The sequence below is a fragment of the Rhineura floridana genome, chromosome 2 (genome assembly GCF_030035675.1).
Source record: "Rhineura floridana isolate rRhiFlo1 chromosome 2, rRhiFlo1.hap2, whole genome shotgun sequence".
Classification (NCBI taxonomy): Eukaryota; Metazoa; Chordata; class Lepidosauria; order Squamata; family Rhineuridae; genus Rhineura; species Rhineura floridana.
This window is the reverse complement of record NC_084481.1, coordinates 59,178,569-59,204,625: the sequence shown is the minus strand read 5'-3', so window position 1 is coordinate 59,204,625 and position 26,057 is coordinate 59,178,569. Positions and strand designations below refer to the sequence as shown.

Genomic DNA, 26,057 nt, shown 5'->3' with positions numbered 1-26,057 from the left:
AGGGAATTTGAGGGCCAGAGCACCGCCAAAGGGAAGGCTACCTCTTCAGGAGGTGCATCTTGCACTTCCAAGTTGGGGAGGAAAATCTCAGAAAATTATCTTAAATTGACAGGCAGGTTCTTCTGGGAAAAGGCAGCCCTTCAGGATAGTCTGAGACCACTTAGGACTTTATGAATGAATATGATTGATTGTGCCTGGAAACAAACTAGAAGCCAATAAGGATCTAGAACCTTGGTGTCCAACATGGTTGCTAATTGCCACAAGTAGCAAAATGACTATTGACCTATGGCAAATTGGTGCTTTACTTCTACCACCTATTTTTAAAATAAAATTTGTTTGTACTGTACCCAATGACGTTGCCTGTGTAACCTTTATACTAGGTGCACATTAGAGGTTTGGAGTAGACGGCAGCGGAAATTAGTATCACAATCGTCTCCCTTGACTCTACTTCTATTTCTTCCCCGTTTCCAAGCTACTGATCAGGAAGCTCTCTCTATATTGTTAAATGGGGTGGGTTTCTTTTGTTTCATGGCTTTTATTCTAGTAATGGCCCTTTGACCAAGGTGTAGCTGGCAGCTCATCTGCGAGGTTTTAATCTGAACTGGTTACATATTAGACAAATTATCCATTTTATATCAACTAAAGTAAAGGCATGGGATAAGAGAGCGTTGAAACAATTTGAGCAATTTGTTTTAGAATCTATAGATAATTATAAAAGGATAACTTCCAGGCTATATTTGTTGTTGTTAGATGTACAGTTTTCCTCTTTTGAAGGCCTCCAGATAGCATAGGAGTATAATTGTGGATTAAAAGTGGATTGGGCCCTATGGACTAAGATTTGGGCATCTTGCTCTTTCTGATCAGTCTCGGCCAACATTCGAGAGAATTCTTTGAAAGTAGTTCACCAATGGCATTATATCCCAATTTGTATGTCTCATGTATTACAATCGGGTTCTTCTCTCTGTTGATGGGGCTGTTCGGAACTGGGCACTTACTTCCATATGATTTGGGACTGCATACAAGCTCATGAGTTTTGGGATCTGGTTGTTAAAGAGATAAGCTTAATTATTGGTCGGGAGGTATTTTGGATTCCAAGTTATGTTTGCTTTCTATTTTTGATGATTGGAATATGGATATACCTTGTAAGACATTGATTATTCATTTGTTGGAAGCTGCAAGGTTGGTGGTCACTTAAAGTTGGAAAGATGCTTCAACATATCAACTGGATAATTGGTTTAGAAAGACGTTTTTCGTAGGCCTTTTTGAAAAGATAACCCATCAGTTGCAGGTGATGAGAGGAGAAGCTGAGCCAGTGGAGTTTTTGGAAGTGTGGTGGCCTTTTGTGACTTATATAACTAGATAGGCACATGGATGGACAATTCCCAGGAGATATTATTTTATATGGTACGCCCGATGATGAATTTATTCCTAGATTTCCTGATACAACATGAATATAATAATGAAATTATAAATACCCTCTCTTTGGTGAATTATCAAGATGCTGTATTCTCCAAACCTCTGTTCTTATTTGATCACTATAATGTAAGTTTTTGTATTATGTGTAATGTGTGAAATAAAATAATAATTTTAAAAAATATTTAAAAAATACTTTTTAATATATATACAGGTACCAGTTCAAAAACGTGTTCCACCCTTAACAATCACAAATTCATCCTTGGGTCCCATATGCTTTTACGATTTTGCAAAATACGTAATTGTTTTCGAAATAATGCAAGACCTTTGACATCTACAATGCTCAACTACTGTATTTCAAGAGCTTGTGAGGTTTCTTTCTTTTGGACAGGCACCTTTTTGAGACAGATGCCATTTTACGACTTCCGGGAAGGGTGACTTCGCTTGTGCCTGCTTTTGAGACGGGCTCCCGCCTCAAAAGAAGCTTATTCAGATATAAATCAGTCAGAACATTTTTTTTTTGACTGATGAAATTTCTCCCGGGCAGGGAGAAACGTAGAGATCAACCTCAAAAGCCTGTTTTTGTTGGGAGGACTGGATTTCATTAATTTATGAGAAAAGGTCCAGCCAGCAATGCCGGACGGACTTCCGAACAAGCTCTGTCTGATTAATGCGATACGTTTATCTTTTCTTCAAAGAGAAAACGGACTAACAGGCAAGCACCCTTCTTTCTATTATTTTTTTTACTTGGTTTAAATTGTTGCAGCAAAAAGAGATTTGTCAAATGAATCAGCTTTAAAGAACTTCTGGGTGAGCTATAACTCTTCTCTGTTATTCACGAAATTAACAGCTTATCTCTGTTTCTATTGCAAAAAGCTGTACTGGAAGTGCATTCTAAAGATATAAACAGAAGAGGGATTTCTATTCCGAGGAACATTATATTGTCTGGGACTATTCTCTTTTTGGTCTATTTTATTTTGACGAATCTGCTTCTTCACAACGCCACTAACTGTTTTGATGCTGGGAACTAAATTTGTTTTGTATTCTTGAACATAGAGAGATAAGGCAGGCTGCTCTGTTTATACTGTGATGTCATCAAGCCTGGAATATTAACCCAATTGTTGCTGAAATAAGAAGTGGTTCTTCTTTATTTTTGTTTTGTTTTGTTTTCGTGGTTTTAAAAATGGCAATCAAGAAAGTGGCTGAGAATCTGGAAGTAATTATGTTTCAGAAAATAATGGATGAGATTGAGATAACGAAACAAACCCTGCGACAGGGTAGTAAGGAGCTGAAAATTGAACTGAGCAAAATGATGCAGGAGCTTAAAGAAATAGGGGATCCTGTGAGAGAGGAGAATGAGATCAGAGATGAGAAAAGAAAAAATAAAGAGAAGATACAAGCCCTGGAGATTGGAACAAATGTGGAATTGGAAAAAGATCTGGAGTTTATGGATATTAGAAATAAAATCTACTGTTTGGAATTTAACGTTATCTCTGAAGAAATTAATGAAGATATTAGAGATAAAGTTATCAATGGCTTGGATAATCTTCTGGACTGGAATGACGTGATGGAGCTTGATATAGAGAAAATCTATGGAATTAACTGCAGCCATGTGACAATGGAAAAACTCTCAAGAGATGAGCCAGTGCATTTTGTAAAAAAGAAGAACAGAGATATGACTTTACAACAATATTTCAGCAACTTATTCAGAATTGAGGGCAAGAAAATATTTGGGATAGAGGAAATTCCCATCAGACTCTTATTATATGACTATGGCTATGACAGCAAGATTATTATGGAATACTGATAATGGAAGATTGGACACTGAAATTACTGGACTTAACAGGACTATTGAAGATGGAAGATGGAATTAATAGGGATAATGGAATAATGGCTATTGAAATTATTGGACCTAACAGATTTTGATGAGATGGATTAATCGATATGTTTATTTGGACTATGGTTATGACAATAAGATTATTATAATTAACGAGATGGATTAATCGACATGTTTATTTGGAGAAAAATTGATAGATATATTTCTTAAAGAATTGAAACCTCTCTTTGACTTTTTGTGGAAAGAATAAAGTAATGTTTATGAGATTTGATGATTAATTAAGATAACTACTGGAGGAAAGTGATTTTATAATATAATTTAAGAGACAGGATTGTTATATATTGTAGACCTATAACTGATTTGATCTGCGACAAATGGGAAGTCAACATTTTATTTTTTTGTTTAATCATTTTTGTTTTGTTTTGTTTTTTGTCTTTGAATGTTTTATGATTTTGTTTTGTATGTTTTATGAAAATTTGAATAAAAATTATTGTAAAAAAAAAAGAGACAGATGCCATTTTACTTCAAAGCACTTGACATCTGAAAGATGATCCAGTTGTTATGATGTGGACTCATATTTTAAATCAAAATGCGGTTCTAACTACAGATATTCCAGAACTATTTTCAGGTTTTGGTTCAACATGAGAATCAACTTTTTTTGTGGTTAAAATGGTGAAATCAAAATATAGGTCACAGATATTGGATGAAAATTTGACGACAGAGTTGATATGTAGTCTAACTGATTTTATGCCTGATTTCTCTGCCCTATTTCATGAACAGACATGCCAGATTTCTCACTAATTCTATCAATTAACAGTTCAAAACGTTATTGTGTATTTTTCTACCCCCCAAAACACAGGGGTTTTTTTTGTCACATGGCAAAAATGTTAACGTATTTGTCACAGTTTGGGCAAGTATGAAAAAAATGTTAGACATGACTGATCTAGAAATATAAGTTCACTTATACATAGGGGTGGATGAATCTGTCAATTTCAGTTTCTCTCAGTTTCTCTGTTTTCCAATCTTAAATTCAGTTCATCCCATTTTCAAAAACATGCATTTTTTAAAAAAAAGTCCACACGAACATTCATATACACTTCATGTGCATATATCCCAATATGTTCATTTTTGAATGCCATTTTGCCCAGTATATGTATTCTGAACACATTTTTTCCTAATAAAATGCATTTTTGTATGTTTTCTTTGGTTGGAAATCTGTATCACAAAATTTGGGGAAATAAAAACTTTGAAGGAGTGCTGTGTTTCAGTACATGTATTGATTCACGAAGTGCAAATTTGGTAAGTTTGCAATTAAAATGTGAATGGAATGGATTTATCCCAGGTACTACTTACAAGATCTGTTAAGAGCTTGACTGCCATGTTGTGAATCAGCTGAAGTTTCCAAATATCTTTTCAAGGGCAGCCCCACATATAATGCATGACATTTATCTAGCCTGCCTGGATGTTACCAAAGCATAGGACAACCATAGCAAGATTATCTCTTTCTAAAAGGGACACAATGGGCCTGTTTATATGCCCGAAAAATCTGCATCTGATGCTTTTTGCAGATCCTTTTAATTTGGACCATTTACTTGACATTTTACCCAACGCATGTGCATTCTACTGCTTTTGCCTTTAACTCCGGATTAAATGGATGCGACAAAACCCCGAAATTGCTTTTAAAATCCGCACTGTGTATTACCTTTTAAGCGCCTTTTCTGGCTGCACAGTTTCTTCCCCATTAGATCCTCCCTTCCTCCGCCCCTTTCACTGTCTCTGGGCATCATTTTGTTTCCTGCGGTTGATGAAGCAACTTCCGGTTGCTCTCGCCTTCCTTCCTCCCGTTTACTCCCACTTCCCCCCTAATTCATTTCCTCCGATGCTCCTTTAAACAAAATCACATTCCCCACCCCTTCATCGAGGGTAGCAGGGCAGGAGCTCGTAAAATTCCTTCCTCGGAGCTGTGGTTTTGGCGCTGTTGTTTATGTCTAGCAAGTGTGTGTGTGTGTGTGTGTGTGAGAGAGAGAGAAAGAGAGAGAGAGAGAGTGAGAGTGAGAAAGTGTGTGTGTGGAGGACCTCTTCTGCCTTGTAGCATCTCTCCGCTCCCCCCCAAAGCTGGATCTTTCCTCCCCTCGGGCTGATGCATGCGCCCTTTTCGCAGCCATGGCGAGAGGAGGCTGGTAAAGGTGCCACTGGGGTAATTTATAAGTGCCCAAAAGTGCAGGGGAAAGGGGAGCTGCCTTGGCGTCTCATCCCAGCATCTGCTCCACTCATGGAGAGCGATAATATTAAACGGTCAATGCTTCCTTTAGCAGCTGCTTTTAATGTCTCTCTAAAGATAATTGTTTGGGGTTTTTTTATGTTTCCCAGAACGCATGCTGAGGCTTGTCACAGAGTGCCAAAGGCATACCAATCTCGCACAGGAACAGCCTAACAGCCACGGGTGGGAGCGATCCCCTTTCTTTCAAGCGCCTATTCCTTTGTTTAGGGAAACACTGCCCCTTCCCCGCCTCCGCAGTTAACATGCTAATGTGCGGGCATGGCAACAGGAAATGCTGATAGCAATAAACACACACGCATGTGAATGCTACAAAGAAAACCAGCCAATTTATTCGTAGCAAGGGCAGAAGTATGTGAACTGTCAAAATCAATTGCAATGGAAAAAGCAGCATTTATAATGTGGATCTGGGGTCCCATGTAAACAAGCCCAATGAGTGTGTCAACCAAAGCTGGTGAAAACCTGACTGGGTTCAGCTCTGCCCAGACCTCAAACCTGAGGCCTCTTCAGAAGAGGAGTTGGGGGCGGGAGCCAGGACTCTCCAACAGATCTTCACAGTACCAGCAACCCTAGCCACACACCAGCTGCCTGGATTTCTGACTGACCCTTAGATTCCCCACTCCACAATCTCCCCCAGGAGTAGAGGAGATGGTGAGTCAGAGCTGTTACCAAAATGTTAGCTGCACATGAGGCTACTGGAAGGAGAGGAAAGCACATGAAAACACTTTCTCGGATCAGCCCCTAGCTGAGAGCCTGGAAGAGGTAGAGCAAGGCAAACCCATGGGAAGTGTGTGGATCTCACTGGGTTTAATTCAGCCCAACTTGCTACCCTATAGTACCATCACTGAGATTAAACGTGTGGCAAACATTACAATGTACAATTCTGAATGATCCTATGTCATATTAAATGCCCTTTACAGAACAGCAGTAAAAAACACAGATTCTCCACCTACAGCCAAAGCTAGCATCAAATACAAAAGCAAAGTGGCAGAGAGTTCCAAATTTGTGTCAGATCCACAGAAAAGTTGGCAGGATCTCCTTTTTGTGAAGATAACCAGCACATCTTGCTTGCATTTCTAGTCCAGCTTTTCTGTTTAAATTATTTCATGAAGCCACAGACCACATAGATATTCCAAGAGTGTATACACATACATACACATACATCAAAAAGGACATTGTGTGGGTTTTACTAGTCCCAATACTTGAGCCAAAGGCTTGTAACTATCCTATGGCATTCTGTTACTGAAATAATCAGCAAACCGCAGCATTGTTTCTCAAAATAAAAAATCCCTCAGCTTTCTGAAATGCAAGAAATCACAGTATACTACTACTGATGGTTATGAAGGGCTTTGACTCTTGCACAAAGGGACACCGTCATTAACAGTGCATGTAACATTAACATTTTGCAGCAGTAAACATCTTCAGAATAAGAACAGTTAAGACTCATGGATATTCCCTCAGCAGTTCAATTCATAAACCTTCCAAGTGGCAATGGAATGCATCATTCTTTCTTCATATGTTCGGGGACAGAATGGAAGGGTATCACTGTTTCAATAAATTCGTTTTTGAAAAGTTAGCAGTAAGTTTTATAAGGCCCTGTCAGCCAATCAGGTTCTGGGATCTAAGGGGTTGGGGCTGCCAGTCTAAGTGGGCCAGAGAAAGGTATACAGACAGAACCAGCTAGGGGTTGATTTCAGAGCAACCGTCAAAGATAGGGAACAAGAGATTAGGCAGTGACCTCACAAACAATTAATTGCTTCAATTGGATCCATTCTAATTTGGCCTCCAATGGGACAGAAACCACCTTGGTCATCTTTGTATTCCAGGGAATGGACAGGGAGAGATGTGACCTTGTTGGCTCTCCCAGCCCTCTATGGCCTTCAATACCTGTGATCATTATTATTATGGGTTGCTTTTCTCACCAGGTGACCCAAAGCGACTAAGGTAACCAATTAAAAACAACAGAATCCATACAGCCTAAAATACCTAAAACCAAATTAAAACAAACACAATGAATACAAATAAAATGCAGGTATACAAGTCCCACCCCGCTAAACGAGGTCATCAAGGTCCAAAGGTCTGGGTGTAGGGGAAGGTCTTTACCTGGTGCCTAACGATGGATAAAGATGCTATCCTGGGGACAGCATTCTACAGCCAGGGGGTCACCACTGAAAAGGCCCTTTCTCATGTTGCACCCTCTGAACCTGCCTTGGAGGGGGCACATGATGATTGCAGGGTCTGGGTTGGTTCATATGGGGAAAAGTGGTCCTTGAGTTGTGGGGGTCCTGAGCTGCATGAGGCTTTCTAAGCACTTTGAATCAAGCCCAGAAACTAACTGGTAGCCTGTGCAATCGTGTCAGTATTGGTGTTATATTTTGAGACCAACTTACCCCGGTCAAGAATCTGGCAGCTAGATTCTGCATCAGTTGCAGATTCTGAACCATCTTCAAAGGCAGGTCCACATAAAATGCATTGCAGTAGTCAAACCCAGAGGTTACCAGAGTGTAGACAACAGAAACCAGGCTATCCCTGTCCAGATAGGGGCACAGCTGGGCCACCAGCCACAGCTGATGGAAGGCACTCTGCACCACTGAGGCCATCCATCCAGTGTAGGGAACCACCCATAAAAAGTACCTCAGTCTTATCTGGATTAAGTTTGTTTATTGGCTCTCATCCAGGCCATTACCGAGGCAAGACACCAATCTAGCACATCCCACTGTCATACCTGCAGATGTAAAGAAGGAGAGCTGTGTGTCATCAGCATATTGCTGATAATGTTCTCCAAAAATCCAGATGATCCCACTTAGTGGTTTCATGTAGATGTTATATAGCATGGGGGATAAGATCAAACTCTGCAGAACCCCACATTGAAGGTTCTGCTGGGCCAAACAACATTCCCCAAGCATTATCTCTGAAGACGACCATCCACGTTGGACTGGAACCACTACAAAGCAGTACCATCCACCCCAGCTTGTACAGCCACTCCAGCAGAATACTATGGTGAATGGTATCAAAAGAACCTATATCTAATCCACAACCACACACTCAAGAACCTTGCCCAAAAAATGGAGATTAGCAACCAGTCAATTACTTAAGATTTTCTGAATCCAGGGAGGATTTCTGAAGAAGTGGTCTTACCAATGTCTGCTTTAAACAGGCAGGGACCACCCCATCTCACAAGGAGACATGAATAATCTCCTTGGCCCAACCAGCTGTCCCCCCCTGCTAGTTTTTATGAGCCATGAGGGGCATGGGGCAAGAGCACAAGTGGTTGCCGGGACTGAATCAAGCACCTTGACCATGTCCTCAAGCCTTACTAACAGACACTCACCCAACACAACAGGACAAGAGAGTGTTCTGGCCACCCCTGAGACTCATCTGCTACAGCTGTGGAGTCAAGGTCCTGGTAGATGCAAGTGATTTTGCTCTCAAAATGCTTTGTAAACAGGTCACAATGAACCACCGTTGGTCCTACCACCTCCTTTGGGCCAGAATGTAAAAGACCCATAAAAGCAGTGGAGGCAGCAAAGCATGCCTTGTTTACTGCCTTCACTGCCACTGAATAAGCTCAGTAATGAGCACTCACCAGTGTTTAATTGCATTCATCTGGAGTTTTTCTCCACTTGCATTCAAGTGCTTTGACCTATAAAGCCTTACACGGCGTGGGACCTCAATACCTTGTGGAACGCCTCTCTCGCTATGAACCTACCCGTTCACTTCGTTCAGAATCTAAGGCCCTCCTCCGGGTACCAACTCATTGGGAAGCCCGGAGGGTGGTTACTAGATCTAGGGCCTTTTCTGTGGTGGCCCCTGAGTTGTGGAACAGCCTCCCCGAAGAGGTACACCTAGCGCCTACACTTCTATCTTTCCGGCACCAGGTAAATACCTTTTTATGCTCCCAGGCATTTTAATCTTTTAATTTTCTTAATCTTTCTATTTTTAATATATATCCTTCTTAATTTGTGTTGTATTTGTTTTTGTTGTGCTTTCTGTTGTTTGTTTGTACATGTTTTTGTGATTTTTTACCATGATATATTGTATTTTACCTTGTTTGTTCACCGCCCTGAGAGCTATTCTGCTAAGGGCGGTATATAAATTGAAATAATAAATAAATAAATAAATAAGCTGTCTCCCAGCTTGTTTCATTTCCCCAAGCTCTGATGTATACCAAGGAGCCAAATGGGCTCTACACAGCAGGTGAGGGCACTCAGGAGTGATGGTGTCAATAGCCTGGGCCACCTGAATATTCTACAAATCAACCAGGGCTTTGCCAGAAGCACCAGTCATATCAGCAGGAAAATCCCCCTGAGCCATCTGGAAACCGATTGGATCCATCAGCCTCTGAGGGTGGATTATCCTAATAGTCCCACACCTCTGCAGAGGGGGAAAGATGCTAAAAGCCTAAATCTCAACAGAAGGTGATCAGACTATGACAAAGGACTGATGTTAATATCCCCCACTTTCAGATAACCCTCTTCCTGCTCAGTCGAGAAAACCAGATCCAGAATGCGGCCAGGCCAATGACGTGTTAAAGATGTTTTTAAAGCTTTTAAAAAAATGTTTCTAAAGATGTTTTTAATGTATTTTAAGTCTGTTTTATGATGTTTTAAAGTGTTTTTAGTGCTTTTGTTTGCTGCCCCGGGCTCCTATTGGGAGGAAGGGTGGGATATGAATGAATGAATGAATGAATGTTGGGATAGCCCCAAAGTTGCATAATGGCCATGAACTCCTGAGCCACCCCAGAGATAATGGTGTCAGCATGGATGTTGGTCCCCCAGGACTAATAATGTGGGAGTCTTCAACACCACCTCTGAGACCATCTCTGTCAGCTCAGGCAGGGATACTGTTGGGCAGCAAGGTGGCTGGTAAACTGGTACAATCCCTAATCTGTCCCGATTACTCAATGCCAGATACAAATGCTCTAGATCCTCACTAATGTGGACAGGAAGCCTGGAGAGGGAGACAGAATCCCTATAGACCACAGCAACTCCCCCTCTCCACTCCTCAAGTCTGCCCTTATGCTATGTTGAGTACCCAGGTGGGTACAGCTGGGTAAGAGCAACTCCACCCTGCTCAGGTCTCAGTAATATAGGCCAGATTTGCCTTCTCATCTACAATCAAGTTATGAACAAGGGAACTCTTATTTAAAGCTGACCTGGTGTTCAGTAGCAGTAGTCGCAGACCCAAGGGCTGGCTAATAGAACCACCACCATTCCTCAGGCTGGAGAGGGGAGCCAGCACATGGCACAGTCATAACTGTTTGTGTTGTGTGCCTGTTACCTGGCCTGTCCTCCCCCACCATACCTCCCTTTGCCCAGAACCACTTCAATTCCACCCCCACCCCGGCATTCTCCAGCTGTCTTGCCCCAGGCACCTATTTTCCTTCCTTATGGGCCATCTGGATGGAGTGCATCTGAGAGACATGGTGTTATGGTACCTGCAGCCCTTTCTGGTGATTAGGTCATTTTACTGTCTGAAGCAAAGGACAAGATGGCACCCCCAGCAATGTGCAGGGGAAATAACTGGTTTCTGTTTGATGGTTTTATACTTGGTACATGGAGATATACGCTTGTGAAGCAAACTGAGGACATTGTCTTCTCTTTCTCACCACTAAGCAAATATTTGCTGCCCTCTGCACTATATTCCGCACACTGTTTAAATTTTCTCTATTTCCGATAAGGACTCATGTGCCAGGCTGCAATTAGATTTATTTTGAGTTTCACATTGTTTTGTAACTATGTTAAATAAAACAAGAATGCTTTGGTTGAAATAAATCCAACAAAAGGCAGATTGGGAATTAAGTAAACAGGTATTGTATGTGTGATATGTGTTCAGGAGATAGAGAGAATACTGAATACTGAGGGGAGTTGGAAGTGTGGGTACATCTATGTTCACCAGCAAATCATCCTTGAGTTTTCTTGCCACCAGAATTTGTAATCCTCCTGCCCCTGCCCACTATGAACCATTACAATTTAGGACAAACGCCCTTCAAAGCTCAGGCCTTGTTTGTAACAGGCCTGGCTTGCCATGAATCCTCCTCTGCAAGAGCTATGTGCCTTTCCCTTGTGTGCTGGCTCCCAATAGTACCTCTATTAGGCCCTAGGATGCAGGCCCTCAACATTAGTGTACATATGCAGCAGCATCTAGGGCATGGGAAATAGATGCATGGGAAATGCAGTTCCTACCAGGGTTATAGATGGCCTTATATTTGATTTGTTTCCTGACAACTCCAGATGCTGGCCAGCAGTAACCATGGCAACCAAGAACCTCTGGCCTGGAAGCAGGTGAGTCTGCTGCCAGCACAGTTACCAAGCAAGCATCTAGGGCCTGCATCAAACAGCTAACAGGATCCCATTTTGAGCTACAGCTACTGCTGCTACTCCCAGATAAATGTAGGAGGAGGAGGAGGAGACCACGGAACAGCAGTGGGGCTCCTAGATGGGATACTGAGGCAGGATTTATTTTATTTTGTGTACCACTTAATCATTAGCATTTTTAAGTGGTATACCTAAAAATAAAGCATATAGAATGCCCACTGAGCACCACTGCAATTCTGATACAGTTATGGGGAATTAGACCCAAATTTTAGAATGGGTTCATATTTCCAAATGATTTGTTTTATTTTTAAATATATATATATATAAGTTGTTCTAGTTGACAACTTTCTGTATTTAGCAGGGGATATGGGGACCTCTCCTATTATTACTTTGGAGATTAATAAGGCCTTGCTGACTCATGTTCAGCGTATGCCACTATAACAGGAAGGGTTTTTCCCACACCTATGATTGTGGCTATTCCCACCTACCCTGCCCTTGAAATATAAATTGTGTGTCTCTCCTTCAGAAGGAAATTCTTTCTTGCTGTTTCCCAATTCAGAAGTGTGATTGGGAAAGTATTATGCAGTGGACCGAGAATCATCTGGATAGCAAAAGCTGGGGTAAATGAATCTTTTAGAGAAGGTTGAGTGATGTAGTAATAAGCAAGAGAAGTAGTTGAGAAAGAGAGTGCAGATTTTGTAGACCAGCTATTTGAGCAATAGGCTAAAGCCAAGCCTAAGCATTAAACATGAAGCAATTCAGCATGAAAACCGCCTCTCTTTACAAACAAGCAAGGAAGTCCATAGGAACCAATATCAGGAAGCAGCTATCCATTTCTACTCATCCACATCACTGCAAAGTTCCATGCAAAGGTCAAAGCAGTGATAGGTGAGCAGGGAAGCAAACCAGGCTATTCAAAGAGCCAACATTTATGTCAAAAGATATATATGTGTGTGTTTTTGTTGACCTCGCACATTTTGTGCTTGTTTGGCCTGTCCAATTCTACTGTCTGCTCCCGCATCCACAGAGCAACTTGGCACAGTATCCAAGCTTCTGCCAACATTCTACAAGATGTAGTGATAGCCACCAACCTGTATGGCTTTAAAGGAGGATTAGGCAAATTCATGGAGGATAAGGATATCAATGGCTACTAGCCATGATGGCTATGTTCTACACTGTCAGAGGCAGTATGTCTCTGTATACCAGTTGCTGGGCATCGCTGGTGGGGGTAGCGCTCTTGCCCTCATGTCTGACTTGTGGGCTTTCCATAGGCATCTGGTTGGCCATGGTGAGAATGGGATGCTAGACTAGATGGGCCATAGGCCTGAACCAGGAGGGCTTTTCTTATGTTCCTACTCATCCATCATTACTATGAGGAGGCAAAAGCCTCACTGTTACCCTCATCTGCCAACAAATCAAAAATCCTAATAATGCAGTCTTTGTTTTGAGTCCTTACATGAGACAAATTTGAAATGCCATCAAACAACAGCAGAGGGTTCTCTGGCTGGCAGCTCCAGATGAGCAGCTCTGATGGTAAAAGATTTGTGATTTGCCGCACAGATAGCAGGACACACGCATTGGCCTCTCATAGGTGCAAAGGAAGCTGCCTTCCACCAGGTCAGACTATCTTTGACTATCTTTGCATCTTGCTCAGTATTGTCTGAGTGGCAGAGGCTCTCTAAGTTAGCAGCTTTTCACATCACCTGTTAACATCTCAAGATGGTTTGTGTTGTATTGTAAGATTTTGGGGCATGGCACTTATTTTGGGGCCAATTATTCACAACAAGCATTATACTGTTTTCCTGGTTATTTTGAATCTTTTTTTAAATTGTACCGTTTTATTGCTTTTATCTGATATTTTTGTATACTGCTTAGAGATGATGTTATGGGAAGGACCATAGCTCAGTCACAGTGCATCTGCCTTGCATGTAGAAAGTCCTAGGTTCAAAGTTCTGCATTCCCAGGTAGGGCTAGGAGAGACTCCTGCCTGAAACCCTGGCAAGCCGCTGCCAGTCAGTGTTGACAATACTGAGCTACATGGACCAATGGTCTGCCCCAGTATAAAGCAGCTTCCTATATTCCTAAATATTAGCAATCTTTCAAATAAGTAACCTGCAATTCTCTAGACCTCTGACCAACTCAGACCAGTAATGTGCCTAGAAAATTAATGTGTTGTAGAAAAACATCACTTTTCATATTTTTGACTATGTATTGTATGACAACAATTATTTCTGAGTCAGGCACTGCATTTTTCCTAAGTGGGAAAATAACTACATTCCATCTATTTCCCCTTTTCCACTTTGACTCATCAAGACTCAAAATTCTATTCTGTTGTTAGATCTCTGCAGTTGAACATGTAGCACAACATTATTATACAGTTCTAACACAACTGAGAAGGCTACGTTTCAATGCTAACGTTAAGTGAAAGAATATAAGCAAGAGCTAGGGAACTGTATTGAAACATAACACTGGTATGTCATCCAGACTGAAGTTCCAGGTGGAATCATTCATACAGGGTGGGAAACATGAAAAAGAACCTTATTCCTCACCTCCCATCAAACCTGTGCTTCAGGAAGTCAAACAGGGCTTTCTGCATCATGTCTGTCACCTTGCAGGGATGAGGAAGATTGAGGAAAGAAGATTGACAACAGAAAGAAAGAAGCCCAAGGTAAGAAAAGAGGTGGAAAGTAAAGACATTTGCAAAAAGCCTTCACATTGACATGAACATTTCAACTGTGGGGCGCCTCATTGGTTAGATCTCCTTTAAACTGGCAAATGAATTTTCTAACTATACAGATGGAATTAAATACATTGCAATGAATGTCTCCAAGTTTTCTGACTCATCCCAACACTTGCAAATGAGGGAGCACAAAATGAGGGCACAGCTTCCCTCACTTACAGTATAATAAGAATACCATTCACACTCTACAAACTATGTTGGCAATGCCCAGAAATGGGAGGGATTTTGCCCTCTACCTCTCACAGTACAGGGCTTGACATGACATTGTGTGAGGGGGGGAGATCCAGATGAAAACATTTTGTATTATTTAAATTTTTGAAAAACATCTATAATTTTTATTAATCATCAGCTACAATCAAGCTCTAAGGATAGCAGCATGGTCTCACGCTTTTCACAAGATGGGCTCTCACTTTGTTCAGAATCTTGAGAAACACAGAGCATCTGCCATTTTCATTGGGATGCTGGAGGCACTCAATTCTGCTTCAGACGGGACTTGCTGATGTACTGTCAAAGGTATGGGGGGGAATTGTATGTGGGGGAAAAGCCCATAGCAGATCCCAGTTTACATCAAGTCTTGTTGCTCCCAGGGGAACATTCTCTATTGTATTCAAAGCACACAGTGGCAATGAGCCCCATCTGCTGGCCACTGCAAGCTATGGACAGCTGGATGACTTGTTTTGGAACCTTCTAAAAGGCAATGAAAAAACTTGGCGGGCCACAGGTTCCTTATGCCTGGTTTAAGGAAATAAGTCAACTTCAAACCAGTGCTTTACAATCTTGGCTTGTTTCTCTAAATCAGTGGTGGGGAACCTCTGGCCCGTAGGCCTAATGAGGCCAGCCAGGCTATTTTGGGGAAACCATGCACATTTTCCTGTGTCCAACATCACAGACAATATTACACACAGGAAACTTCCAAGCCATGGCTAAAATGAAGAAGAATCAACACTTCAGTTGATTTGGCATGCTGAATGTATACATGTGTGAATATGCACACACGAACGCATGCACACACATATGCAGGCACACAGCACTCTCTTCCTCTCTTCTCTCTCTCTCTCACGGGCATTTAGTCACACATTCATACATAAGCTTTTACACACAAACACAGACACACCCTGACACACAATCAGCATTTTTAGCCTTCCCCACACCAGCACTGTGGTGTTTTACTTTTCACATATCATTTTGTGCAATGTAAAAGACAGCATTTCTCCTCACCCCCATCTCTAAAGGATCTCTAAAGAGCAGGCAGAAATTTTTTATCTCCTGATTGGGAAGAAAAAAAGTATTCTGCTTGCCCTTTAGAGATCACTCCCAAAAAAGCAGGCAGACCACTTTATCTCCTGATCAGATCACGGACTGCAGGCCACTTCCTGCGGCCTGGCAAGCCAGATGTGGGCCATGAGTCAGCCAACCCACAGGAGATTTTATAGCTTTATGGTCCTACCAGGACTGTTGATGAAAATCTATTGGCCGGGGCAGCATATTTTGTGCAATTAACCATGGCACAAAATGATTAGCCTCTGATAGGAACCAAGCTTGGCTCTCATTCACAAAAGTGACAGCACCACCTTCCCGGTGCTTGAACATTTCTGGGGGCCCAGCTGAAAAGAGTTGTAAATGGTAGTCTGGGCAGTGGTGATGGTGCTGCCCCCGTACGTAGTGGCAAGGAGGACAGATGTCCTGCCTTGGTTAGGGATGGATGGGTGAGGGGGAGAGAGTTCAATAGTAACTAACAGGAATGCTTACCTCATAGCCTTTTAGTGAGGGGCCAACTAGCACCACAGGCCTCATGGATGGTACTACATCATAGGGAGGGACATGTTCTGTCTGAAAGAAGAATGGCATGACCAGTAAGCATTCAGTCTTGAACAGATATATTATGCAATTTCTACAGGGTATAAGGTGGAGTTCATATACTTACCACTTTCTGTTTCTGTTTTGCTGAAATATCAAAAGAATTAAATATTACTTTGTTTAACCACATAACAAGTCATACAACATGCAAATATGCACAAGGTTTAGTCTGATGTCAGCCAAACTAATCTGAAAGGTGAACAGTAATGAATTTGTACATCTCTGACTTTCTCCTGAAGGAGCAGTGCTGTTTAGATGACTGTTCAATCTGCGCATTTCAGTTACTCATTCCAAACACATAACCCCCAGTTTATGTTCCCACTCTCCACCAGCACCACAGCAACTCTTCAGAAATATTGTTCTATGCATGAATCCATCTAGAAATAAACGGTTCTTTTTACCTTGACAGTTGTGCTCTTTAATCCTCTCCTAACCATATGCAAGATGTTTATCTGTGAGCACTTCCAATGCAGCTAGCATCTCAATGACCCAAGCTGGCAGAGGGGAGGGGGCTGCAATCACATGGGCCTTTCTCACAGAGACAGCATGTCAGTGGCAAAGATTCATGCAGTTGGCTACACCCACATAGGAGAGCCATTTAGAAGTGGCCCCCAGCCATGCAGGTTTTACTCTGACATAAGCAGTTCCCACATGGTTGGCAGAAGGTCTAAAGGGCACTAGCACACTCTACATATTCAACTGTATGCCTACTTGTCTGGGCGCTGCTTAGAAGTCAGTAAAAGCATTTTCATTGGTCACAAACTAACAAGTGCCATTTTTACAACCAAACTTTATTTTTCATAAGGTCTTATTCAAGAATAACAAGGGATCAAATACAGCTGTAAGAAGTACTGAATGCAGAAAGTGAAACAACTGCATAAACTGAGGTTTATTAGTAAAGGATTTCAATATACATATTTGTCAAGATAAAACTTATTATATTTACTCCTAAAAAATAGTAAGGTCTCCCCAAAAATCCTCCATAGTCACAGATAGTTCAATATACACAGCTGCTTTCTTCCATCTTCCACAATAACCCCACATACGATTCACTAGCAATGAACGGAGGTTTGAACTTGCACAATACACTGTGTCCTGCCTCCACAATTCAGAGTTACTTTTTAAACTGAAGTCATTTCCTTTAAGAGATTAAAACTCACCAGTGGAAGTGGGTGTAGCTCTAAAAGTGCCAGACACCATTTCTCCAAGGCTTGAAGAAGAATTCCCACTTGATTTCCTATGTTTTAAAGAATCCCCATTTAATACTTAGAGCAGTCAGAGAATGAATCTCAGCAGGACTTTGACAGGGTTTAGATTTTATATAACAGTGCATAGCCCTATCTATCCATTGGTTCTTCCATTACAGTAAAAGACACTGGATAAATATGCTTAACAGAAATTCCTTAGGACAGGCTATGAAGAAGTTCATAAGATTAAGATTCCACAAACTGTAATAAAATGTCTGCAAGGCAGAGAAGGACAGTTATTTGTTTATTATTATTACATTTATATCCTGGCCTTCCTCCAAAAAGGAGAAATTATGCCTGCCCCCTCTAATCTCATAGTTCCAGTACTTATAGGTTAGTAAATTACAGAACAGAATAGATCATCATTCTATTTCCTTCTGATTATTCACACACGCACAATTCTCTGCAAAGACCACCTAACCAGTCAATTTTGTTACACCCCAAATATGGAACGTGGAATTACATAGAATTTGATAATTTCCCTTATTACTCTTAAAATCCGTTTACATGGGCTTCTTTATTGAGCATTCATCCTGATTTGCCTGCACAAAGCTTACACAGAGGTTAGACTACATTGGGTCTTTCATGAGCATTTGTTGCAATTTGTTTGTGGGGTCATTATACGACAATAAGCATTCATCCTGATTTGCTTGCATGGTGTTTATATGTCTTCCTGTAAATTATTCATTCATGCCATCCTTTTCAGTGCATTTTCCAATCACTCCCCTAACCACAAAAAAAACTATTTTTTTAAATGGATTTGTTGCCCTACAGCAGGAGTGAGGAACATTTTTAGCTCCAGGGACCAGATCTCCCAAGGGCCAACTTTGATAGGTGGGCAGGGCAACCCATATGTCAATCACATGACATCATTATAACATCACAACTCATAGGTGGATTGTCCTGCCCACCTGTCAAAATCCCATGAGCAGGGTTCCCAAGCTTGGGAATCACAGCGCAAGTGGCGTTGCCAGCCCTATGCTTTGTGAGCATCCCCGCACTTCTCTGTTCCACCTCCGATGCCAGGAGCTGAAAAGAAAAGCATGGCAAAGATTGTAAAGGAGAAGTGCAGGGATGCTCACAAAGCCCTTTTGCAATCCTCCCTGCACTTCTCCTTTCCAACCCCGATGTCAGAAGTGGAAAGGAGAAGTGCAGGGTGGCTTCAAAGAGTAGCAGTAGAGAAGAGAAACCACTTTCCCCTCCTTGATCAAAGCACGCTCCCATCGCCTATCAGCTGATGGGGATTGGGAGCACACCTTGCTCCAGCGAAGGAACAACCGGAAGACAACTTTAAGCTCCCAATTATTCCTTTGAAGCACTGCCCCACATCTCATATCAGAGTGCATGGGTGTGGCTTCCCCCAACAGCCTCATGGGCCAAATGGGCAGGCCTGGCAGGCCAAGACTGGCCCACCAGGCCAGATGTTCCCCAGTCCTGCCCTAGAGGAACAGAGCACTTCAATCCTCTTGAATTGTGCAAACCTAAATTTCCGGTATGAGCTTGATTTCCTCCCACAAAATTTTGGCATTCTGGAAGTGACCTCTGAGATTCTTGCAGTACCCAAACTGCATAACACTTTGGTTTGACTGAACATGAATTTCTTTTGGCTTGACTGAACATGAATTTCTTTTCCCACTCATATGTATACAGTAATACTTTTATAAGACTCGTTTGCAAAACATCATGTTTTTTGCTGCAAAGTTTGTATGCAGAAGACTGACATGTTTTTCCCCCAGGACACTGCAGACAGAACTTACATTCATCTCACTGCTATGGAAATGAATGGACATTGCCAGCAATGTTATTTGATGGCCTTGGCCTTGCATCATTAAACATTTCACTACTATTACTATCTATGGTATTTGGAAACACTCAAGACATCATTGAACTACATATACCTTCCCTCCCCCTCAATACCAATTTAATTCAATAATACAATTATTAACATCCAATAAAAACCTAGCATCATAAATGGTAGTAGGCAGAATGATAATGTATTTCTTTGAGGCTATACGCTTATAACTATTTGTTCATCATCATTTATTGCTGTCTGCCCATAGGCCTTAGACCAAGAATAACTATTTGTCTTACAGTAAGACCCCACTGAACTGGCAAGAGGGGTTTTAACCTGGAAAGGTTAAATCTGGATTAAATGAGAAAAAACATGGGCTGGCATTTTGATATCAATAATGTCATGTGGATGCTGCAAAAAACTTGCATGCAAGAAGACAATCCTCAAAAACAAATACATATCTTGAGGTTTCAGAGAGAAGGGGCTTACATGTATGAATCCAAAGGATGATACCTGTATATGCAGAATAATACAGTAGGAGAGGCAGAGAAACTGCAGCCGTATATTTGCAATGTTCCACTTTATTCATGAACATTTGGAATCCATGGATGATTACTGGATTGATCTATAAACCTTGCAGGAAGACTAAGCTGCAACCACTCATTGCCAGCCCAGATTACATTTCCATCTTTGACGAATTCATAAATCACATTTGAAGTGTAAGAAAACACTGAGCAACACATTAAAAAGCTGAAGCTGGCTAATAACTCAAAAGCAGCCCCCAGATCTGGCTATGAGCAGAACAAGTATTTTTATCTTACCCTCCGTGAAAACGCCCTCTCTTCTGCTCTTGCTGGATCCTGATGTTCTCCAGCCGAAGTGGGCTTGGAATGAAGCCAATCTCGCAGCCTTCTTTAACTAATCTTCCTATCCACCAGTCATTGTTATATTTCTGTAACAAAGAAGTGACTGATATGAATCTTTCGTTTCTTGTTTCCTTGCACTTAACATGTACATACCTTCTCCTGCCACTACCAACATTGATACATAAAAGCACCTCCCCTGCTCCATACACAGCCCCTACTATGGTCAGGGATGGGGAACCAATGGCACTGCAGATGTTGTGGACTACAGCTCCCACCATCCCTGACCACTGGTCATGCTGGCTGGGGCTTATGGGAGGTAGAGTCCAACAACGTTGGAGGGCCACAGATTCCCCAGCTCTGGTCTAAATGTGTCCATCAATCGTGACACATACTAACAAGAAGAGGACAGGCAGTGAAGTCTGGGCAGTTTCTAAGATGATCCCGATGGACATAGTTGGTTGAAATATGATGTTACGCCTCAGCATTTCCTCTTCTTCTCTACCACTCCCACAACCCCAATCTAAAGAGTCACTGACATGTTAGCTTTCCATATGCAGTGAGATTTTGACACGAGACAGCCTTTAATAAATCGAAATTCTCCACATCCCAGTTGAATGAGGAACTCTTAACTTTCTGCTTGATCAGGCCAAAAGCCCATGTAGTCCAGCATCCTGTTCTCACAATGGCCAACCATAGATGCCTATGGGAAGCCTGTAAGCAGGACCTGAGGACAACAGTCCACTCCTAACTTGCAATTCCCAGCAGTTAGTATTCAGAAACATACTACCATTGACAGTAGAGATAGAACATAACCATTGTGGTTAGTGGTCACTGATACCCTTATCCTCCTATTTTAATGCAGGTTAACTGCATGCATATAAAGAAGTATACAGATGTCTATAAATATTAGCAGTGAGTCCATTGTGGAAGCACATTCACTGCATTTTGGGCACCTAGACCATCTTTACCCCAAGATCAAGCTTAGGAGAAATCTTCTGGTTTTCTAGAGAAGCTAGACTTGCAGATTGGCTGCCCCCTGTGCCCCTACCTCCCCCTCTGCTGTTTGGAACAGTTTTTAAAGTAAATAGGACCAAACAGGCATTTGAACAAACACACAAAGAGCTTGACCCCCCCCCAAAGTAGATAGCTCACCTGATGTATTAATGGGAGAAATTCTGGATTCAGAGGCTGGACGTATGTCATTACAAGAGCAATAGTTTTTGTTTGCAGGGAGAGTGCAGAGCTCATCTCATCAAAGAAAACACACACACACCTGTTTGAAGGCATGTCTGTATGAAGCCTAAGCATATTCATTAATAGGCAAAAAACCTTGCAGTTTAAGAATGTACCTATAAGCCAACAGATATTTCTATCCAACTTTTAAAAGCAGGGAAATTGGGCAGATATAGTGAATGCACCAGGGGAGCAGGAGACCTGAACTCCTTTCTGAGATATTGGACTGCCCTACAGATTTGTCGAAATGCAAACACAATTTGGGTGGTCTTTCACAGTTCAATCCACTTCCTGTGTAGCTTGGAAGAATTTGGTAACAAGTGCTTCTGTGCATATGGTGAGTGGTGGCAACACCTGCAGTCAGCCCAGATAACAGAAACAAGACATGTGTTGTGCTGATCTTGTTTTAGCAGGGAGGAAGCAACTATACTAAATAGGTTGATAGCATTCAGATAGTCACTTTAAATATGTTTGATTTACTCTGCAATTTTAGAGAAGTTTCCTATAGTAAACCATTCTCTTTTGCTTCTGTTTCTGTGAATATGTGAAGTACAGCAATACTTGGCAACACTAAAAAAAAAAGCTCCAAAAACAATTGTGGAATAATGGCACTGACTGTTCTGCAGAATAGTTTCCAATGGACATGAGGAGTGTCTCAGTTTGCACAAGATAAAACAGTGGCAGGTGAAATATATCCTAGCAAAATTCTAGGTGTGTTCTGTTTTCAACTGACCATGCCCACCTTTTCTTTTAAGTGGAGTAGTTTAAGCATAGCAGACTGAAAACATGCATCTTGGGCAGGCCAAGTTTGTTTTTTCCAACAGCTAGAGTCATTGCTTAACTAGCAATATATTGTAATCTGTCTGATTTTACATTAAACTGCAGTTTCAGATTCAACTGTTAATGTGCTCAAAATAGAAATAGAGCATAAACTCCAGTTTGAAACAAAAAAGGCTATCTTCACCATCATATGATGGCCAATAAAAAGGTTATGAAATTAATAAAAATAAATTTGACACAGATTTTTACGATGAATAATGAGAGAAATATAATTTTCTAGGTTAGATTCTCTGCAGAAACAGTAGTAATACAGGAGAGAAGCAAAGTAAGAACACCAAGAAACATACGAAAATGTAATTCTCCATCTTTGGAGATGACAGGTGTTGCCACCACTCACCATATGCTCAGAGGCACATGTTACCAAATTCTTCCAAGCTACACAGCAAGTGTGAAAGACCAACCCAAATGGTGTTTGCATTTTGACAAATTTGTAGGGCAGTCCAATATCTCAGAGAGGAGTTCAGGTCTCCTGCTCCCCTGGTGCATTCACTAATTCACTATAGCTGCCCAATTCCCCTGCTTTTTAAAGTTGGCTAGAAATATCTGTTGGCTATAGGTATATTCTTAAACCTCAAGGTTTTTTGCATATTAGTGAATACTATCTGCTTTTCTTCGCTAAACGGTTTCTGTGCATAATCTCTATGTTGCAGGGCTGGCCCAAGACATTCTGCTGCCGAAATGTCATGACCTCTGTATCCAGCAGATATCTGGACACAGAGTCAGAGGCTGCAGGGGCAGCAGATGGGGAGCCAGGTCAGGGCACAGAGCTGATTGCTGAAGAGAGACCATCGCACCTGAGGCTTTTGGACACAAGCTGCCAGACCACTAGGGCCTATGGGGCAGAGCCAGAACTCTCACTGCCACCTTCCCCTTCCCCTGGAGAACCAGATGCCTCCCTCTGCACACTGCCAGTCTGACAGTGCAAGATACACATCAGGAGAGAGGCTATGGAACGGAGAAGGAGTGCCAGTCTTCAGGCCAAAGGGTTGACCCTTTAAGGTTCTGAGGGTCTCTCAAAGGGGTGGAGCCTGGAGAGAGGCAGTTTGGAGACAGATGCATAAAATTATTAATTAACTAATTAATTTTATATTCTGTCCTTCCTCCCAGAAGGAGCCCAGGTCAGCAAACAAAAACACTAAAAGCGACTCTAAAACATCTTTAAAACATCTTTAAAAATATATTTAAATCATCTTTTATTTTAAAAAAGCATCAAAAAATCAAAACCAGTCATTCCAACACAGACGCAGACTGGGATAAGGTCTCTAATTAAAAAGCTTGTTGAAAGAGGAAGGTCTTCAGTAGGCGCCAAAAAGATAACAGAGATGCTGCCTTTCTAATATTTAAGGACAAGGAATTCCAAAGGGTAGGTGCCACAGCACTACAGGACTACTTCCTTTGTTGTGAGAAATGGACCTTGTGGTAAGTTGGTATCTGCAGGAGCCCCTCTCCTGCAGAGCACAGAGATCGACTGGATATATAAGGGCTAAGATGATCTTTCAGCCAAGTCGCATAGGGCTTTGTAAACCAAAACCAGAACCAGTTAATGGGCAGCCAGTGCAATTCTTTCAGCAGCAGGTAAAATGCTGGCAATACCCTGTCCCAGTGAGAAATTGTGCTGCCGCGTTTTGTACCAGCTGCAGCTTTCGGACTAACCTCAAGGGCAGCCCCACATACAACACATTACAGCAATCCAACCTAAAGGTTACCAGTGCATGGACAACAGTGGTCAGGCTATCCCAGTCCAGAAACAGCCACAGCTGTCTTACCAGCCGAAGCTGAAAACACCCACTCCTAGCCACTGAGGTCACCTGGGCCTCTAGCAACAAAGATGGATCCAGGAGCACCCTTAAACTACAAACCTGCTCTTTCAGAGGAAGTATGAGCCCATCCAAAGCAAGCAAATGACCAATTATCTGAACTCAGGAACCACCAATCCACAGTGCCTCCATCTTGCTAGGATTCAGACTCAGTTTATTGGCCCTCATCCAGCCCTCCACCAAGTCCATGCACTGGTCCAGGGCTTGCACGGCCTCTCCTGATTCAGATGTTACAGAGAAATAGAGCTGGGTATCATCAACATATTGCTGACACCTCATCCCATATCTCCGGATGACTATACCCAAGTGCTTCATATAAATGTTAAACAGCACTGGAGACAAGATGGTACCCACCAGCTCCCCACAGCACAACTGCCAGCACAATCACCCAATGCTATTCTCTGAAAATGACCCTGGAGGTAGGAATGGAACAACTTCAAAACAATGTCTCCGATACCCATCGCACTAAGTCGGCTCAGAAGGATACCATGGTCAATGGTGTCAAAAGCCACTGAGAGATCAAGTAAGAATAATAAGGTCACACTCTCCCTGTCCTTCTCCTGATAAAGGTCATCTATCAGGGTGACCAAGGATGATTCAGCCCCACACTCAGGCCTCAACCAAGACTGGAATGGGTCAAGATAATCTATTTCATCCAAGAGTATTGGCAATTGCTGTGCCACAACCCCCCCTCCGCTCCCTGCAGAGCGAAGCGAATAACACAGCAACACAGGCATTCTGGCCGTTTAAGGCTATAAACTCCGAGGAGTCAGAGGGCTGATTGCTAACACCTGAACCAGGGAGGGGAACTTAAAAGGCAGTGAGAGGCCTTTGTCCTCCGCTGGAAGCATCGTTGGACACCAGCGTCAGCCCCTCGCCAGCTGTGCCATGAAACTCGGATTACCTTGTTGGGCTATCAACCCTTTGCCTTATTAACTGCCTTTTGGAAGACAAACTGGTATGTGCACTGAGACCCCTTGACCCTCTCCTTTGCTTATCTGCTTTACAACCAAGCCCCTGCTGAGGCAGCTGCAGGCTAATTGTTTTACAGCGCCATTAATCACCTCAGTGCAGCCGGCAGATACTGACAGCAAAGCACTTTTAGGGTAAAGTTGCTCGCCAGCACAGCAGTCTTGATGCCCCATCCGTATCTACTGTAGTCCCCAGGGGGTGTTCAGTGCAATGTCTGCTGCAACTTCTTGGGATCTGTTTCAATTGATGCAGCCTGATGATGTGGCCAAGGTGCTTGCAACAATGTGGCCAGCAACGTGTTCTCTCAACCCTTGCCCTTCTTGGCTTGTTAAAGCTTGCCAAAGGGATATGCTTGAGTGGATCCAGGGTGTGGTCTTTGTGGGAGGGAGTGGGTTCCAGCCACCCTGAAAGAGGCAGTGATCCAACAGCTCCTGAAAAAGCCCACCCTGGACCCACTGGGTTGTTACAGCTACAGCCTGGTTGCAAATACCCCATGTTTAGGGAAGGTGATTGAGAGGCCTCCTGTTCACTCTCTGAGTGTGACTGAGGGGCTCCAGCGGTGTCCTGAACATCTTCCACTGATGGGAAGTCTGGTACAGCATCTTGGGTTAAGTCTGCTTGTTCCCTCTCCTGAGTCTGCTGTGCCAATCCACTGCTCCTCATCCTCCTCTGAGGACTCATCAGGCATGATACGATTGCCCTCCCCAGGGCGAGCCTGTCCCACCCACCCCGGCCCTGGTTTGGCCAGGTAGTAAAGGTGGAAATGGCAGACCAGCTGGGGGGCATGCACGTGGGAGGCATCTTCCCAGGATTTTCAAGGCTGAATCCCTTCCAATCAATCAGATACT

At 42.4% G+C, this 26,057-nt stretch overlaps 1 protein-coding gene across 3 annotated transcripts in view; it reads right to left on the bottom strand.

Moving 5' to 3' along the window:
* CACNB4 (calcium voltage-gated channel auxiliary subunit beta 4) overlaps window positions 1-26,057 on the bottom strand; it is a 252,585-nt gene that overhangs the window by 40,159 nt on the left and 186,369 nt on the right. For all 3 annotated transcript variants that reach the window (XM_061608779.1, XM_061608781.1, XM_061608780.1), the window contains 5 exons: window positions 20,303-20,433; window positions 17,603-17,679; window positions 16,510-16,529; window positions 16,335-16,415; window positions 14,395-14,453 (listed from right to left, as the gene is read on the bottom strand). In XM_061608779.1, coding sequence (XP_061464763.1) covers window positions 14,395-14,453; window positions 16,335-16,415; window positions 16,510-16,529; window positions 17,603-17,679; window positions 20,303-20,433 — 368 coding nt within the window. The remainder of the gene's footprint in view (window positions 1-14,394; window positions 14,454-16,334; window positions 16,416-16,509; window positions 16,530-17,602; window positions 17,680-20,302; window positions 20,434-26,057) is intronic.